The 19,661-nt window shown below is 44.0% G+C and overlaps 1 protein-coding gene across 1 annotated transcript in view; it reads right to left on the minus strand.

Annotated features, from left to right (window-relative positions):
• Positions 1-1,499: 1,499 nt before the first annotated feature.
• Positions 1,500-19,661, minus strand: part of LOC121922271 (17-beta-hydroxysteroid dehydrogenase type 6-like) — a 19,174-nt gene continuing 1,012 nt past the window's right edge. Inside the window, exons 2-6 of the mRNA XM_042451484.1 lie at positions 16,005-16,201; positions 12,913-13,239; positions 8,848-9,106; positions 6,534-6,691; positions 1,500-2,123 (exon numbers count right to left, since the gene is read on the minus strand). Coding sequence (XP_042307418.1) covers positions 1,906-2,123; positions 6,534-6,691; positions 8,848-9,106; positions 12,913-13,225 — 948 coding nt within the window. The 5' untranslated portion in view covers positions 13,226-13,239; positions 16,005-16,201 and the 3' untranslated portion in view covers positions 1,500-1,905. The remainder of the gene's footprint in view (positions 2,124-6,533; positions 6,692-8,847; positions 9,107-12,912; positions 13,240-16,004; positions 16,202-19,661) is intronic.

A 19,661-nucleotide genomic window follows, 5' to 3' on the forward strand; every position in this document is an offset into this window, starting at 1 on the left:
CCCAGACTGCGAACACAGTCGCTGGAGGAGAGTGTGACCCCATCCAGGACTGGAGGTTGCAACCCAATTCTTGGTTTCGGGGCCGCTACCATGAGCACCTCCGTCTTGTCTGGATTCAGTTTCAATCTGTTTTTCCTCATCCAGCCCATTACCGCCTGAAGACATTCATTGAGAGAAGAGATGCCATCAGAATTCGAGGCTGACGAACGAGATACGGAGAAATAGATTTGGGTGTCATCAGCGTACTGATAACACCCAGCACCATGACTCCGTATTATCTCACCCAGCGGCTTCATATAGATGTTAAATAACATCGGGGACAAAATAGCCCCCTGAGGAACCCCACAAGTGAGGTACCCCTTACTGGAGCTACAGTCCCCGAGTAGCACCCTCTGAGACCTGCCCGAGAGGAAGGACCGGAACCACTGCAAGTTATGGAGGGAGGAGCTTCTACTTCAGGCTAGCCCCTGATGGATCTGGGCCAGCCTACTCTCCCCCTCAGAGGCCGAAAGATGACAGTTATGGAGGGAGGAGCCTCTATCTTCAGGCTAGCCCCTGATGGAACTGGGCCAGCCTACTCTCCCCCTCAGAGGCCGAAAGATGACAGTTATGGAGGGAGGAGCCTCTTTCTTCAGGCTAGCCCCTGATGGAACTGGGCCAGCCTACTCTCCCCCTCAGAGGCCGAAAGATGACAGTTAGGGAGGGAGGAGCCTCTATCTTCAGGCTAGCCCCTGATGGAACTGGGCCAGCCTACTCCCCCTCAGAGGCCGAAAGATGACAGTTATGGAGGGAGGAGCCTCTTCTTCAGGCTAGCCCCTGATGGAACTGGGCCAGCCTACTCTCCCCCTCAGAGGCCGAAAGATGACAGTTATGGAGGGAGGAGCCTCTATCTTCAGGCTAGCCCCGATGGAACTGGGCCAGCCTACTCTCCCCCTCAGAGGCCGAAAGATGACAGTTAGGAGGGAGGAGCCTCTTCTTCAGGCTAGCCCCTGATGGAACTGGGCCAGCCTACTCTCCTCTCAGAGGCCGAAAGATGACCATGGAGGACCTACATTTTATTTATTTATTTATTTATTTTATTTATATTAGTGCTGTACATTAATTCAACCTAGACAATGAGGAAATTGAAATAATTAAAGATTTTCCTTACTTTGGATCAAACATTGGTCAGAACAGAGAATGCAGTCAAAAAAATAAATAAGAAGATGATTAGGAATGGGAACAATAGCTATAAAAGAACTAGGCAAGATCTTCAGCCATACATTTATTCAGTTGAGCACTAAAGTTAGAATCATCCAGGTCATGGTATTCCCCATCGCTATGTATGGTAGTGTGAGATGGATAGTGAAGAAAGCAGACAGAAAGAAAACAAACTCATTGGAGATGTGATGCTGGAGAAGAATGCTGAGAGTACCACGGACAGCCAAAAACACAAAAAGATGGGCCCGTGAACCGATCAAGCCTGAACTCTTCCTGGAAGACAAGATGACAAAACTGAGACGTTTCATACTTTGGCCACATCATGAGAAAGCACGACCCATTAAAAATCACAATAATTCTAGGAAAAGTTGAGGGTAGTATAAAGAAAGGAAAACCTACACCAAATGCCTAGACTCAATTAGGAAGGTCAAGGTCATGGGTCTGCAAGGCTTAAGCAGAGCAGGGGAAGGCAGGGGGCCTTGGAGAGGTCTCATCCAGAGGGTCACCATCAGCTGAGATCAACTCAAGGGCAGTTAACAACAATAGTACTGAATCAATGAAAAAAACCCTTAGTTTTCCTAATAGATATTCAGTAACCGAGGCTTCATCTTATAAGGTCATGGAATGATGCAGTTGGAGTTGGGCCCCATTCTCATATCTTGTTGGTTGGTTTGGATGTTTGTGATGCCCTTTCTGACACAGGGTCTACACTGCCTGTGCTGGCCTTGGGGCAAAGCCGGCCAGGACATAGTCGGCTACTAAGGTTGGCATGTAAGACAGAGGAATGTAAAAGAACTTTGCATCCCAGCCTGCAGCGTAGCGAGTGCGAGGGTAGCGGGATGTCAGGGCATGTTCCATGCAGTCAGTGACCAGGTTGAGGTTTTTGTTGGCTCCTTTAGTGAAATCTTCATAACTTTTACAGTCTGTATGTTAGGGGGAAAACAAGACAAGGAAAAGTTAGTTCTGTTCCTTTAACTTCCCTTGAGCTACAGGCAAGCAAGTCTTGATGCTTTGGATTGCCAGCTCCCATAATCCCTGATCACTGGCCATGTAGAATAGGGCCCATGGAAGATTTAGGCCAAAGTATCTGGACAGAGGTTTATTGAGGAAGCTGTTATTTAAAAAGGCAAAGAAGCTTAGTGTTTACCTTAAAAGGTCAGAGGAACAAGATGTCAGTGGTTTACACTGAACTGTCCATAACCCATTTACAGTTAATGTATGTTGTCATATACAGTAATTTAGATGCAAGGTAGCTGGAATGGAAGAATCTTTCAGATTGATTTTCTCTCACACTTGAAAAATGCCTCATGTTTTTCACCTCAATTGAGCATTATGGGCAATGTTCATCAAAACAAACTGAATAGAAATCTTACTATGTTGTTTGATCAAACTTGATTGATATCTGTCTACCTGAATGGGACAAGTCTGGACCTGCTAGGTAGCTCCTGAAAGTGATGGCCTTGTCAGGAACACGAAGTAGCAGCTCAAACTCAGCACCACCAACTTTGCTAAATATGGGGACTGGTACTGAAAATTTAGAAGCTAAAGTGCTCTTTGACCTAAAATGAAACAATCTCAACAAGATTAAACTCACGGGATCAATGGAAATCTAGAAACTACATCATAATTTACGTTTCACTGACTGAGTGGGTTTACTCTAGTTGGAAATAAGAGTTTATCTGGAACAAAAGCCTTCTGCTTGGATGCGTAAATCTGTTTGTTCTACTTTCTCTAACATCTGAATGTTATAAATCTCATATCTATGGAGGATTTTATAAAATGTGGAAAGTTTTTATCTGAAAAATAGGCTTTTAGACCGGTGATGGAGGCAACGGAGGTGCGATGGAGGCATCCTGGGAGGATCACACCCCAATGCGTTCGGTTACTTTACATTCAAATGAGATCAGAACTACAGTCCTCCCTCCATATTCACAGAGATGAGGGGAATGAGTACCCCTCCATGGATTTGGAAAAATCATGAATAACCCCACCCCCAATTAGAAGCCAGTTAAAGGGAGGGATGGATGGGGGAAGAAGAGCAGGAGCCCACACTCCTTTTTCCCACCCTCCCATCCTGTTGACTGGCTCCCTGCCCCTTTCCCAGCACCATTGCTTTCTTCCTCAGGGGGTGATGGGAAAAGGAAAGGGAAGAGGAGCCTCCATCCCCCCAAGTCTCTTTCTCAGCTGGATCACTGCCTGGGCTGCTCAGGCATCGATCCGCTTGGGAAAGAGTCCGGGGGGGGGGATGGATCCTCCTCCTCCCTTTGCCTGCCCCATCCCCCCTTTGGACAGCCCAGGGAGCAATGGGACATGGAACAGATCCTAGAGGAATGGAGTCTCCTTCTCCCTTTCCCAGCCGGGTCACTGCCTGGCCTGCCAGGAAACAAAAAGAGTTGGCTCCTGGTTTTTTTTCTTCTGAGGAAAAAAGCCCAGGAGGGAAGAGGAGGAGGAATGCCTCTGGGCTAACAGCTTCGACCTCAAAAATAATCAAAACCGTGAATTTCAAGACCGTGAATATGGAGGGTTGACTGTAATTTCTTTCATAGAATCATAGAGTTGGAAGAGACCACAAGGGCCATCCAGTCCAACCCCATTCTGCCATGCAGGAACTCTCAATCAAAGCATCCCTGACAGATGACCATCCAGCCTCTGTTTAAAGTTCTCCAGGGAAGGAGACTGCATTACCCTCCGAGGAAGGAGGGTAATGCAGTCTCCACTATCGAACAGCCATTGAGCTAGAATCTCTTTTCCTGGAGCTTGCATCCATTGTTCTGGGTCCTGTTCTCTGGAGCAGCAGAAAACAAGCTTGCTCCCTCCTCAATATGACATCCTTTCAAGTATTTAAACAGGGCTATCATATCACCTCTTAACCTTCTCTTCTCCAGGCTAAACTCCCCAGCTCCCTGAGTCGTTACTCATAGGACAAGGTTTCCAGACCTTTCACCATTTTAGTTGCCCTTCACCATTTTAGTTGCCCTCCTTTGGACATGCTCCAGTTTCTCAATGTCCTTTTTGAATTGTGGTGCCCAGAACTGGACACAATATCCCAGGTGGGGCCTGACCAAAGCAGAACAGAGTGGCACTATTACTTCCCTTGATACTTTTATAGATGCAGCCTAAAATTGCATTGGCCTTTTTAGCTGCCGCATCTCACTGTTGACCCATGTTGAACTTATGGTCTACTTGAACTCCCAGATCCCTTTCACACATAGTTTCATTCAGCCAGGTGTCCCCCATCCTATATCTGTGCATTTCAATTTTTTGCCCAAGTGCAGTACCTTACATTTCTCCGTGTTGAATTTCATTTTGTTAGCTTTGGCCCATCTTTCTAGTCTATTCAGGTCGTTTTGAATTTTTATCCTGTCCTCTGAGGTATTAGCTACTCCTCCTAATTTGGTGTCATCTGCAAATTTGATAAGTATACCCCCAATTCTGTCATCCAAATCATTGATAAAGATGTTGAATAGCACTGGGCCCAGGACAGAGCCCTGTGGGACCCCACTGGTCACTTCTTCCCAGGATGAAAAGGAGCCATTGTTGAGCACCCTTTGGGTTCGGCCGGTCAACCAATTACAGATCCATTTAACAGTTCCTTTGTCTAGCCCACATTTTACAAGCTTGTTTGCAAGAATGTCATGGGGAACCCTGTCAAAAGCCTTACTGAAATCAAGATATACTATATCCACAGCATTCCCTTCACCTAACAAGCTGGTAATTTTATCAAAGAGAGAGAGAGAGAGAGAGAGAGAGAGAGAGAGAGAGAGAGATGTATGGCATGACTTCTTTCTCTGAAACCCATGTTGACTTTTTGTGATTATGTCTTATAGATGCTCAAAGACTCTCTGTTTAATTATCTGCTATAGAATGCTTCCTGGTATTGATGTCAGACTAACTGGATGGTAATTGTTGGGATCTTCTTTCCCCCCCCCCTTTTTGAAGATGGGGACAACGTTTGCCCTTCTCCAGTCTGCTGGTACTTCTCCTGTTTTCCAGGAGTTCTCAAAGATTATTGCCAATGGCTCCAATATTACATTTACCCATTCTTTTAATACTCTTGGGTGTAGTCCATCAGGTCCTGGAGACTTATATTTGTTTAGATTAACCAGGTATTCCTGTACTATCTCTTTACTTATTCTATGCTGAGTTTCCCCTTTTCTCTCCTCTGCTCTATTATCCTCAGGTTGACCACCCTTTTCCTTTTCTGAGAAGACTGAGGCAAAGAAGGTGTTGAGTAATTCTGCCTTTTCTCTGTCTTCTGTTAGCATTTTGCCATCTTCTCCATGCAGTGGCCCTACCGTTTCCTTCTTCTTCCTTTTGCTGCGGACATATCCAAAAAAGCCCTTTTTGTTGTTCTTAACCTCTCTAGCAAGCCTGAGTTCATTCTGTGCTTTAGCTTTTCTGACTTTACCCCTACACATGCCTGCTATTTCTTTGAATTCCTTTTTTTGTGATTTCCCCCATTTTCCATTTCTTATACATGTTCCATTTCAAACTTAGCTCAGTTGAAAGTTCCTTAGTCATCCATCCTGGTTTCTTGAGACACCTCCCATGTTTCTTCCTCACTGGAACTGTTTGAAATTGTGCCTTCAGTATCTCCCTTTTAAGAAACTCCCGTCTGTCTTGAACTACCTTCTCTTTTAGTATTGCTGATCATGGGATCACCCTCAGTACTTCTCTAAATTTATTGAAATCGGCTCTCCTAAAATCTAGCATGCATGTCTTACTATGCCTGGCTTCTCCTTTCCACTGTATAACAAACTCCAGGAGAACATGGTCACTTCCACCTAATGATCCCACCACTTGCACCCCATTAACCAAGTCATCACAGTTGGTTAGGATCAAGTCTAAAATAGCTTACCTCCTTGTTGCCTCTTCCACCTTTTGGACAACGAAATTGTCTTTGAGACAAGTGAGGAATTTGCTAGACCTTGAGGATTTGGCTGGGTTTGAATTCCAGCAAATATCAGGATAGTTGAAGTCACCTGTCACTACTACATTTCTCCTTTCTGAGTGTGTAGTCATCTGTTCTAGAAAGATATCATCCAATTTCTCCATCTGACTAGGGGGCCTGTAGTATATTCCCACAATAACATCCCTGTTGTTTCCCTCCCCTTTAACTTTTATCCAGATGCTCTCCATCTAGCTTTAGCAAGGAGTGTTCTGTTCTTTTTAAAGACAGCCAATAAACCTCTTTTCTGTCTTGCCAGCTGCAGCCTTCTCCAAGTCTTTCATGACAGCACACCGCATTTTAGGTAATTTTACAGTTCCTTCCCATTCAGTTTCCCAAAAACATACCTACAGATTACATGAAACTTTCCAGAATGTTGACTTACAGTTGTCAAAGTACTTCTGCCCATAGGTCTCTTTGATGTCAGAAGGTACCCGGTTCCATGTACTCCTTAAGCTTTCTTTTGCTATTTTGACAATGGGATTAGCAAAAGCACCAGGTTCAATAATGCTAACTTGGACTCCAAAAGGAAGGAGCTCTCGTCTGCATTAGAAAAAAGGAGGAAAGAAACATCTTTTCCTTTACAGTCAAAGTTATAATGTAAATACTTTATATGGACTGATGCAGTGCTTTTAGGAGCTCCAGTTCAAGAATGCTCTGTTATGAAATATGTATGGGCCCTTACAATTTCTAGTGTACGAAAAATGTTTCTCAATAGAGAGCATCTGAAAACAAAAGAGGACCAAGTTACTCACATGGAGATGTTCTTCTCTAGACAATGTGGCAGGAAAGATCAACCCTCTGAATGATCTCTAAGCCCAGCCACTGTGCAGTAAGACCTGCACCAGTGGGCTGGAACAATTGGCATTTTGTGGAGGGGAGGACTTTATAATCTTTATCAATTTGATTAACTCCAACTAGACTCAATCAAAGGATGAGTTAACATGTAGTTAAAACCCACAGATTCCATTGATTTAATCTACCAGGAATGGACAAAGGATTAGTACTCCCATTGATACCATTCCCCAATATTTCTCTTTCCCACTGTTATCAATTTGCATGGAAAGATGAGGGGGGCATCTTTGAACCAACTAGCCTGGCAAGAAAACGACCACACTTCCCTCTGCTTTATATTTAACCTTGTTGTGCTGCAGCAAAATCTAACAACAAGTGGCCTTTTAGTTTTTCAATAAAATGTAAAGGATGCAGATATTTTTTCTTTAAAAAGAAATTGAGAAATACATGCAAATATTTTTCATTTAAATTCTTCATTGTATATCAAAAACAAAGCTTGCTTATTTAGTTAATAAGCAGAAATACCTAATCAGTTGCATAGAGGGGGAATAATTAGTTATTATGTTTATTCTAAATTGTCATTTAAAATTATTTCACCTATTGACATTAAAGGCTTATCAGAATGAAGCTGAAAAAAGCTACTTGTGATTTTACTTACCCCCTTCCATGCTTTCATGGCATTTTTCACACAACCTGTGAAATATTCCTCTCTTGTTTTCTTGTTCTCTCTCCTTTATAATTTGATCTCTTTGGTCTCCTTTTTAGCACTGCATCTCATGTAATTAATTAATAACTTAATAAATTATTTCTGGACTTAATGCAGAAATTCTGAATACATGACTCTAGTAACTTAAAAAGATTTAATTCAGTTGTTCTTTTTGTTAGAAAATTTTAAATTAGCTTTTTAGCACTGCTTCTCATGTAAATAAGTAATAACTTAGTAATTTAATTCTGGAATTAGTTTAATGCTGAAATTTCAACTTAACTAAGCCATTAAGTTAAAATATATATTAATTTATCAATTTTCTTTAGAAAAAATTCAACTTAATTAATGTTCTAATTTATGTCAACTAGTTGGTTCCTCTCTGTAACCCTGGACTCAAAACTTTACAGTCATATATTTCTACCTGCAGGAGAAAAGCAAGTGTTGTTATTATTAACTTTACTACTACTACTACTACTACTACTACTATACAACACCCTTTCCCCCAAATAGGGCTTAAGGCAGCTGATAATTTGAAGCAAGCACAATACGGATAGAATACCACAAAAGCCACATTAAAATGGGATTAAACTATTAAGACTACTAAAAACAATTTCAGACTTGCAGTTGGCCCTTGATATCTGCAGGGAATCCATTCCAGACACTCTCTGCAGATACCAAAATCAGCAATGCTCAGTCCCACATTGTCCCCAAAGGCAGTGCTTTCACGGACTTACCATCCATTAGGGACAGCCCTTGTTGTCCCGTGGTGATATGTTCACGTGGCTGTGCCGCAACTGGGGACAACAGAATTTAATGGCAGCATGGCCTCATGTACATGCCACCACGGGACAACAGGGGCTGTCCTTAATGGATGACAAGTCTGTGGATACTGAGTGCTGACTATACAGTTCACTTCCAGAGCCTGGGGGCAGCCACAGAGAAGGCCTTATCAAGCCTCTGAAAGCAGAGGGATTGAAAGACGGGCCCCTCCTATGAATCACAGAGGCCAGGGAGGTTTGTATGGTGGTGATGTGTTCTGTCAGATATCATGGACCTAAGGGATATAAATCTCTGCAATAAATCACTGTAGCTCAAGGCATGGGTATTTGTACATCTCCTTCCTTCAGTGAGTGAGATAGAGGAAAACACCACACCACATAGCTTAGAAAAAGAGAACACTTCAAGGTTGGTATTGTACCTCATACTGTCAGAGAAGGCTTCCACACCATACTTGGAGGGACAGTAACCTCCTCCAACGCATGCTACTCTTCCTGCTGAACTGGCCACATTGACGACTCTCCCTCTGGCAGCTCTCACCAGTGGCAGCATGTGCAATGTCACATCAATCAACCCAAGCAGGTTGACACCTATCACCTTTGCAAAGTCATCCTTGGTCAGCCACTCAGTGGGAGCTATATGAGAAGCTATACCTGCATTGTTGACCAAGCCCCAGAGTCCTATGGGAAGAAAAAATGTACACACTAATAGCTTCATGTCCATCTTGCTGTGGTCTTGCATTCAGTTTGTTACTGTACCACATCTTTTCATAGGGGAACCCATAAATAGGCTTCAATCTCACTGCTATTCCATTACTGCCTTCATGCAATAGGCCCCTTCCACTGGAGTTTCACTTTTTATGCAGTCACTTGGTGTGAGTGGGTGTGATTCTGCTCCTCTTCCCCCCGCCTTGCAGTGATTGTGGCCACAAACACCTTCCTAAAGCTGGCTGCTGTGTGTATGTTCACACAGCAGCTGGCCTTGGGAGGTGGTTGGTAGCTGTAATGGCTCATTTCTGCACTTCCTTCCAGAAAGCAGTGCTTGGCAGGGCAAAAACAGATCACAAGACCACTTAATGGATTGCTAAGTGCTAGTGTGCGGAAAAATGTGATTAGAATGATGCCAAAGTTGTATGCTTCCACTTTTAAACCAGTGCAATAGAGGCAGGATAGTGGGCTGGTGTGATAAAGTTCTCTCTCAAATTGCATGTTGTGAAGGAAATACAATGGCTCAAAATGTTAATCATTTAATAAAAACTGGCACATAGCAGCAAGAATTGTTGGATTGAGTGGCATCCAAGAAGGAATGAGGGTGAACCTTGTCCAGCATGAACCATTTTCTAATGCTAAATTAGATATGGTTCACTAGTAGGTTTTAGGAAGTGATTCTGTTTTTTCTTGAAGCCACACTACACTTCGCCTGCTTATTTTTCAGACTGGACCTGCGCTTGTAAAAAAAAAAAAAATACAAGCACAGGCCATGCTGTTTTCTTCTGGTCTACTGGTGGCCCTACCTGATCTTTATCATGGAAACATCAGTCATAATCCAGCTACTCTAGCCACATCCTCTGCTTTTAAAGTTGCAAACATTTCTGCCTGCCTCTTTGTCAAACTGCATGTTGTAAAAAGATACAATGGGTCAGAATTCTAACCTCCTTATAGGCTTGCCATATCCCGCCTGGGGGCGGGACTTTCCCAGTTTGGGGCGGGGCCACACAGTCCCCCCCCCGGTTTGGCCCCCCCCCCGGCCCCCCCCCCCCCCCCAGCAAGCCCCTGGAGGCAGCTCCAGCCCTCCCTATGGCTGATTGCCACCCTCCCCGCCACCCTGCCTGGCTTAGCCTAGAGAGCAGGTCTTAAAGACATCTGCCACTCAGAGCTATTGCCAGCCCACTTGGTATATATACCCTGCAAGAGGCATTACTTTCAGGTTACAGTGAGCAAAGAAAAAAAAGGCCATCAATCATTCCTGTTTCACTGGGAGTCTAAATGCCTCCTCTTTTAAATGTCTACCACTCAGTATTCTTGTAATTCTTTATCACAGGATCGTTTTTGAGGCCCTAAACACCTTTCCTTGTAATATGCAAATTTCTCCAGAAGCTGACCAATGAGAAAGAAGCAATCAGCCCCCCTCCATTTGGGTTGGTTTTCAATGGCTTGGAAGGAAGAGATTTTGCCTTGCAAGTTGCTGCTAAATAATAGAAGGCTTTGGGGTTGCAAAAGGCTGCAGAAATAGTTTGACCCCCCCCTTAAACATCCATGGCTCAGTGCTATGGGATTCTGGGAATTGTAGTTTCTTGTGGCACCAGAGCTCTTTTGACAAAAGGAGACTGAATGGAGGCGTTGCCTGGCTGGGGGCAGAGCCTCTTGCCAGCAGTGAGAAGGCTGCGATGATGAGGAAAAGCAGGGGCTCCTCTGGTGGTCCTGGCCACTTCCCTTGGCTCCCTCCCTCCCTCCTCCTCCTCCTCCTCCTCCTCTCAGAGCTCATTCACACTCCCTGGCTTTTCTCTCTCCCCCCCCCCCCCCCTGCACTTTGAGACCCCTTTAACTGCCAAAGCTCAATGCTCTGGAATTCTGGGGTCTGTGTGAGGCATTTGGCCTTCTCTGTCAGAGAGCTTTGGTGCCACAATAAACTACAATTCCCAGGATTCCATAGCACTGAGCCCTGGCAGTCCAAGCAGTGTGTTTTGGACACAGAGATCCTCCAAATGAATCCAGTCCCTAGCTTTTATATCTCTCACACACACTGCAGGAATAATAGCCCACTTTGAGACTGCTTTAACTCAGTGCTAGGGAATCCTGGGAATGCTAGTGTTTGGGAGACATTGAGACTTCTCTGTCAGTCATGGCTCTGAGGCCACAATAGACTACAATTCCCAGGATTCCCCAGCACTGAGCAGTCTCAAACTGGACCATTTCCTCAGTGTGGATGCAACTGGTGAGGCATTCTGGGCACTGCAGTTCAACTACGTTTGGAGGGTTATGGGACTCCCTGTCAGAGATAGCTCTGGGGCCACAGTGTACTACAATTCCCAGCATTCCCCAGCACTAACCCAGGACAGTTAAATCACTCTCAAACTGGATTCTTTCCTCAGTGTGGATGCAGCTTTGGTGAGGAACTCTATTTCAGTCCAGCATTGTTTTATTTCTGCAGTATATTTTGGACCAGAGACAAGGTGACCAGGCATCCTCCTCCTTTTCCAGGACATGTCCTCTTCTGTCACATTTAAAAATGTCCTCCATTTGGATCATGGCTAAGAAGCATGGATTTATAATTACATGGGTGTTTTTAGCTTTTATTTTTGGCCATGTCCTACATTTTTTTGCTTGGGTGCCCTACATTTTGGGGTGAGGGCATTGGTCACCTTGGTCAGAGAGCTTTCCAGGGGTTAACTGCCATTCTGGTGTTTTGCTGGAACAAACCACCATTCCCAGAATTCCATAGCATTCAGCCAAGACAGTTAAAGTGGTCTCAAACCAGATTATTTCTCCAGTGTAGATGCAGCCCAAGCCTTTTGCCTCTCTTATGCCTGAGATTTCAAAGCCCAGCCTTGGCACGACAACAAACTACAAATCCCAGGATTCCATAGGATGGAGTGATGAGAGTGAAAGCAGTGTGGCAGCAGCCTAACTGTGCTTAATGCAGTTCTTAACATGGTGCACCTCTTGCCTACAGAGTCTCACAAGACTTTTTTGTTTAACAACTTGTACTCATTAACTCCATTTCATGTCTCCTTTATTTAGTGGGGAGGAATACAGACAAAACAAGCCAAAATGAAGAAAAACCAAAGTCCCTTGACCAAAGGGTTTGGTTGTGGAATAAGCCTCTGAAATATGCAAGAGGCAATGTTAAAATAAAGCCATGTTCAATGCTCAAATGTGCTGTTTGGAATGGGGAGAGGGGGGTGGCCAGAAAGGGAAGTACATTTCCGTGATCTGTCTAGGAATAATGTCAAAATGTCCTCCATTTTGATCATGCCTAAGAAACATGCATTTATATTAACATTTCTAAAAAAGCCTGAATTTTTTTGCGTGTCCTCCATTTTTATAAAATGTGTCCTACATTTGAAAATGTTGTCCTGCATTTGTCCTACATTTGTCCCGGTTTGGAGGTCCTCACTTATGGCAACCCTATCCTTGTATGAACTGTCACACAGCTTCAAGGACTGTTGGGTTGGATGGTATCCAAGGAGGAGGAAGGGTGTACCTCTTTCACCCTGAACAATTTTCCAATGCTAACTTAAACATGGTTAACTAGCAGGCTTTAGCAGGTAGTGTTGCTTCAGGCCTCACTAAACTTCATCTGCTCATTTTTCAGATTGGGCTTAATTTGAAAAAGCACAAGAGCAAGTCAGGATCATTTCTTCTGGCCTATTGGTGATCCTACCTGCTCTTGGGAACATTTGAAGTCAACCGGTTATCTTACTTACCCTACTGGCACACAACAGAGAAAGAGAGAAAACACAAGAGAAGTAGAGGGAATCTGTTACCTTTGCTCCTCACAATTCCTTTCACCCACTCAGTTGCTGCCACAACACTCTCTTTGCTGCTGACATCTAAGATGGTGGTTTTCAGTCGATCAGATGACAGCCTCTCCAACTCTTCTGCCCCATCTGCGGTGAAACAGGCTGCCAACACCCGCAGGCCCAGGGCATCCAACTGCCTGGCAAGCTTGTTCCCAAAGCCAGAGTCACAGCCAGTGATAAAGACATATTTCTCTCTGAGGTTCTCCACAGTCTGTCTCTCCCGGTACCATCGGCGGAAAAAGTAAAGCCCCAGCAGGACAGCCAGGTAGAACCACATGGTTGCAGACAGAGCTTTGAAAGGGAGCAAAAGAGACATCCAAGAGAGATAACATAGATATCACTTGAATTCAGGGAGTTCAATTCTCTTCTCAGCCATTAAGGTTACTTGGAGGCCTCAGAGTAGTCACTAACATTGAAAGGTGAAGACGGCACAGATTTTTGGTAAATTAATTTTTTGCCTCCAAAAATCTAGTGCTGATATTAGCAAACTGCTAAAAATGTGTAGTCGACCAGATTGAAGGTGGATGGAAAGTATAACAGGCCAAAGGAGGAAGAGATGAGAAAAAGCCAATTGCTCTCAAATCTCAGTCCTTCAATTGTTTTCCAGCTGTTCTTCTACTGGGTTCTGCTGCCTAGGACCCATGCAACCTGATTCATTTCTTCCTTTCTTAGGGCCTCTTTAGCCATGAAGGCCAGCCTGGGGGTGGAGTGAGGATATCTTATCCAGATGACACACGCCCCAATTCTGTTACCAGGGCGCCATGATGCCACATGCCACTCCATACGGTGTGGGGCCTCATGGTGCTCCTCCGGCGCTGCATCCATATGACGCACCACCGAAGGAGCATCGCCAAGCTGCAGCAACATGGCTATGGTGCCCTGGAAAGGCTGGATCAGGGCTACACCATGTAATTGCTGTGGCTCCAATCCGGCTATTAAAGGGTCGGCGTCATGCCACCCCTTGGGGCTATATTTACAGTCCCTTAATCCTTTTCCTCCTTAGAATCATAGAGTGGGAAAAAACCACAAGGGCCATCCAGTCCAACCCCCTGCCATGCAGGAACTCTCAATCAAAGCATACAAGACAGATGGCCATCCAGCCTCTGTTTAAAGAGCTCCAAGGAAAAAGACTCCACTACACTCGGAGGGAGTGTCTTCCACTGTTGAACAGCATTTACTGTCAGGAAGTTCCTGCTAATGTTGAGCTGGAATCTCTTTTCCTGGAGCTTGCATCCACTGCTCCGGGTCCTAGTCCCTGGAGTAGCAGAAAACAAATCAGCTCCCTCCTCAGTATGACATCCCTTCAAGTATTTAAACAGGGCTATCATATCACCTCTTAACCTTCTCTTCTCCAGGCTAAACATCCCCAGCTCCCTAAATCGTTCCTCATAGGACATGGTTTCCAGACCCTTCACCATTTTAGTCGCCCTCCTTTGGACACTCTCTAGTTATTCCATATCCTTTTTGAATTGTGGTGCCCAGAACTGGACACAGTATTCCAGGTGAGGCCTGACCAAAGCAGAATACAGTGGCACTATTACTTTTCTTGATCTAGATAGACACTATACTTTTATTGATGCAGCCTAAAATTACATCGGCCTTTTTAGCTGCCACACCACACACCTGTTCACTCATGTTCAACTTGTGGTCTACTTGGACTCCTAGATCCTTTTCACATGTAGTTTCATTCAGCCAGGTGTCCCCCATCTTATATCTCTGCATTTCATTTTTCCACCTTAAGTGCAAAACCTTACATTTCTCTGTGTTGAATTTAATTTTGTTAGCTTTGGCCCATCTTTCTAGTCTATTCAGGTTATTTTGAACTTTGATCCTGTCCTCTGGGGCATTAGTTACTCCTCCTAATTTGGGGTCATCTGCAAATTTGATACCCCCAATTCTTTCATCCATGTCATTGATAAAGATGTTAAATAGCACTGGGCCCTGTGGGACCCCACAGGTCACTTCTCCCCAGGGTGAAAAGGAGCCATTGTTGAGCACTCTTTGGGTTCGGCCAGTCAACCAATTACAAATCCATGTAACAGTTGCCTTGTCTAGCCCACATTTTACAAGCTTGTTTGCAAGAATGTCATGGGGAACCTTGTCAAAGGCCTTACTGATGTCCCTGTCTTACAGAATCTGACAAATAAAGAGCATCTGCTCTAATGAATTCTAACATTTTAAAATTAATGAACTCACTAAACCTTTGGTATTAATGATAAAATGTAGTGAGTAAGAAGCAGCAGGGTTGCCACAATAGGATTGCCATAAGTCAGAAATGATTTGAAGGCACACAATAACGACTTCAATAACGAGTAAGGCCCAATTGGCAGAAGGAACCAGACCATCAAAACATGTTTAATGGCTAAATATTGCAAACTCCTATGTAGGCTTATGTATAAAGGCGTTGTTTTGGCAGGTTTGGGATCAGTCAGCATTACAGAAAGTGACCCACCACAGAAAAGTTGGGAAAGGGAAAGCAAAACCATTGACACTTTGTATAACAAATGCCCATAGGTGTGGGAAACTGGCCAAACATGCTTGACCCAAGCCTCACCAGATCACTGAGGTTTCCTGATTTACTAAAAGCAAACCCATTTCAGCATTAAAGTTTTTCTGACTTCTGTCGTAATCTCTACATTATGTATGCTGGATTTAAAAAAGAAAAGAAAATGTGTTTAGATATTATGTTTCTAATAATAGTCACTGTACCAAGAATATATGATATAAAACTAAAATAAAACCCTGACTCTTTTACCGTACATGTGGCAGGATTTCATCATTTAAATCTATGTCTTGAAAAGTTTCACTTGCTCATTTTAGCAATCAAGCTGTTAATGTGTACGCACAAGAGCAAGGCTGGTCAGCCCACACCCATGGCTTCATTCCCTCCCTCACTTCTAGTCTTGTTCATGGCTCTCCTCCAAAAGAACTTCACTGGAAGGTATTCACTGCTCCCTTTTGTATAACTATATTTCTCGATCGAGAAACAGCTCATAAAACAAATAAGCTCAGCATTAACAAAGGTCTTTCAAGCAAATATTCTTTACTCCTTTTACCTTGTCAACTTCTGTCTCAAAAGTCACCAATACTCAGAGGAACAGCCAAGAACCAGAAATTCAGCAAGTCAACATTTCATCTGGCAGGAATGTGTAACCAGGAGAGAGGTGCTGTGGTTGAAGTCACTTGAATTGCAAAAGAAGCAACCACACTCCCATGAGCCCCCTTCGTAAAAGGAACACTCTCATGTCTTGGCCTGCAGGCATTAAGCAAAACACACATTTACAGAAAACAGAGATAGCTTGGTGTCAATGATTAACCTCTTGTTGATAAGATAAGAAAAGAAAAGAAAAGAAAAGAAAAGAGAAAGAAGTGGTTTTCTCTCCTTTTTATTATCATTTTAAACACTTGTTGTTTTTGTTGTATTCCTCCAAGTCATTTTTGATTTATGGCATCCTGGAGGCAATCCTATCACAAGGTTTTATTGGCAAGTTTCTTCAGAGGGGGCTTGCCATTGCCATCCTCTGAAGTGAGAGACTGTGGCTTCCCAAGGTCACCCAGGCCCTGTACAGAATGGCCTGAAAGAATCAGGGCAGATTCGGGGCATCATGTCCAGATGATATACGCCTGACTCTGTCCCCAGGGCGCCATGATGCTGTGTGCCGCTCCACACAGTACACGGTGTCACAACTAGGGATGCAAAGAATATTCTCCAAAATTCGAAAATTAGGAGAAATATGCCTAATTCGACAATTTCAATAACATTTTAGAGAGAAGAAATTCTGAGCAGTTCTCGATCAATGAGTAAGAATCTTGATTGTTAGTCATTTCGAAATGAAAGGGAGAGAAGAATCCTTCATCTGACTCTCGATGGCCACTATTTGCATATTTTGTGTAAGAAAAGCTACCATTCATCCTGGAGGCTATTTCCTTTGTTAGGGTGATTTGCTCCAACTTTGCTCATTAACAGCTTTGCTTTGAAAAACAAAAGAGAACAAAAGATGAGGCTTCTGCCCTTTATGCCATGCTCTGACATTCAAATTCTCACAGAAGAGAACAACTTCAAATCTCAAAACTTAGCAGGAAAGGTCTTGGCCACAGTTTTTTGGATTAAGACAGGTATTTTGATGATAAAAAAATGACTAATCACTTTGATGAAATACAGTTACATCACTATGATCTGGAGACTACCTTGCAGTGGAGACATTGATTTGGGTTTTCCAAGGCCAAGAAATTCAAGTACTGTACACACACACACACACACAATGCAAAATAAATGTAGGTTTGCCTTAGCATCACCTTGAGAGAGCTGGAGAGAGAGGTTTGTCAATCATGCCCTGCCTCTGAGGCTGAGAGAATGTGCCAATTATTATTATTATTATTATTATTATTATTATTATTGCATGACCTCTTAGCATCACCATGGGAGAGGTGCAGAGAGAAAGGGCAGGGAAATGTCTAACAATTTGTAAGCTGCTCTGATAGCACCACAGACTGCTGGGAACTGCAGTCTAATAAGGCTTCACACTGCAGAAATAATCCAGTTCGACAATACTTTAATGCTATGGAAACTCCTGGGATTTGTAGTATGTTGTGCCACCAGAGCTCTCTGAGAAAGAAGGATAAATGTCTCACAAAACTACAATACCCAGATATTGTTGTTGTTGTTTTCTTATATCCCTGGCACAGACTCTCAGCCTCAAAGGGAGGCACTGCCCCCCCAACAAGTCTTGCATGCCAGGAGAGTCCTAAAAGTCACAACACACGACAACAGCCATGTTTCCAAGAGGTCATGGGGAAAGGGAGCTCAGGGGGCTTGGATGGCCATAGGAGACCTCTGGGAGGCCTTGGGCAAGTCACACTCTCTGGGTCTCAGAGGAAGACACTGGCATGTCCTCATTGCAAGAACCCTCCAAACACACACAAAACCCACAACCCTCCGTTCCTGCCCCGTTTTGCCAGGGTCCTCCCAAAGCACTGAGAGTGCCCACCAGAAGGCAACAAACATCAACAGCCAAGTGGGTCACACTGTCTCATCAGGATGACACTGGAAGATGGGACAAACCGAGGGTTTTATTGGCATAAAGAGGAGTTTTGCCGTGGGATGCCCCTGAAGCTGAGATAGTGTGACCCTCACAGATGAGAAGGGGAGGGGTCGGGTGCCAAGGGGCAGTGCTCTTCTGCCAAGCAGGAATCCTCAATTAGGAGCAGAGTAGGGTGCGATGGCAAGAATTCTGCCATGAATAAAACCTACCATGAAGGAATACTTAGGAGTTGGAGTTGAAGCTGAGAGGATGTGACTCGCCCAAGGTCAGCCAGTGAATTTCTATGGTGAACTGGGAGGCTAGAGTTGGAGTACCCTCAAGGACCATCCAGTCCAACCCCCTTCTGCTATGAAGTAATACATAGGAATACATGGCATACTAGAGGGCATGTAGTCTGACCCCTGTTCAACATCAGGAGAATGACACTGGAAGATGGGACAAACTGAGGGTTTTCTTGGCATAAAGAGGAGTTTTGCCGTGGGATGCCCCTGAAGCTGAGATAGTGTGACCCTCACAGATGAGAAGGGGAGGGGTTGGGTGCCAAGTGGCAGTGCTCTTCTGCCAAGCAGGAATCCTGAAGAAGGAGCAGAGTGGGGGGAGATGGCAAGAGTTCTGCCATGAATAAAACCTGCCATGAAGGAATACTTAGGAGTTGGAGTTGAAGCTGAGAGGATGTGACTTGCCCAAGGTCAGCCAGTGAATTTCTATGGTGAACTGGGAGGATCCCAGCTCAGCCATGTAAATCCACAGGGTGACATTGGGTAAGTCACACTCTCTCATTCCTGGAAATTCTGCACTCTCCTTGCCAATAATAATAATAATAATAATAATAATAATAATAATAATAATAATAATAATAATTTATGCCCAGCTCTTCAGCCAAAAGGCTATCAGAGCAGCTTACAAATTACAGTGGTACCTCGGGTTACGAAATTAATTCGTTCCGCCGCCGCTTTCGTAACCCGAAATCCTTCGTAAGCCGAAAAAGCCATAGGCGCTAATGGGGAAAAGCCGCGATTTCGTGTGAAATAGCGTCGAAAAGCACCAAAATTTTTTTCGTAACCCGAAAAAACGTTCGTAAGCCGGAACAGTTTTTTTAAAGGGATTTTTTTCGTAACCCGGAAATTTCGTAACCCGCGCATTTCGTATCCCGAGGTACCACTGTACTAGATATTTCCCTGCCCTCAGGCTTGCAATCTAAAGGGACAAGAGACAAAAGGAGAAGCGAATGGCAGGGGAAAAGTTCAGCAGATCCTCATTCTCATTCTTAGCCTCTCAAAATGGTGGCACTTAGTCTTGACCCCCCCTTCCCAAAATCCTGGCTATGTCCCTGGTGGGTCACACTGTCTCAGCTTGAGGGGCATCCCATGGCAAAACTCCTCTTTATGCCAAGAAAACCCTCAGTTTGTCCCATCTTCCAGTGACATCCTGATGTTGAACAGGGGTCAGACTACATGTCCTCTAGGACATGCTACTAGAGAGGTCCCTTCCTCACCACTACTCCCTTCTCCTTTTGTGTTGTGTCTTGTTAGAATTGTAAGCGTGAGGGCAGGGAACCGTCCAATTAAAAAGATTGTATGTACTGCACTGTGTAAATTTGCAGTGCTTTATAAATAAAGGTTAATAATAATAATAATAATAATAATAATAATAATAATAATAATAATAATA

Source organism: Sceloporus undulatus, chromosome 2 (assembly GCF_019175285.1).
Source record: "Sceloporus undulatus isolate JIND9_A2432 ecotype Alabama chromosome 2, SceUnd_v1.1, whole genome shotgun sequence".
NCBI lineage: Eukaryota > Metazoa > Chordata > Lepidosauria > Squamata > Phrynosomatidae > Sceloporus > Sceloporus undulatus.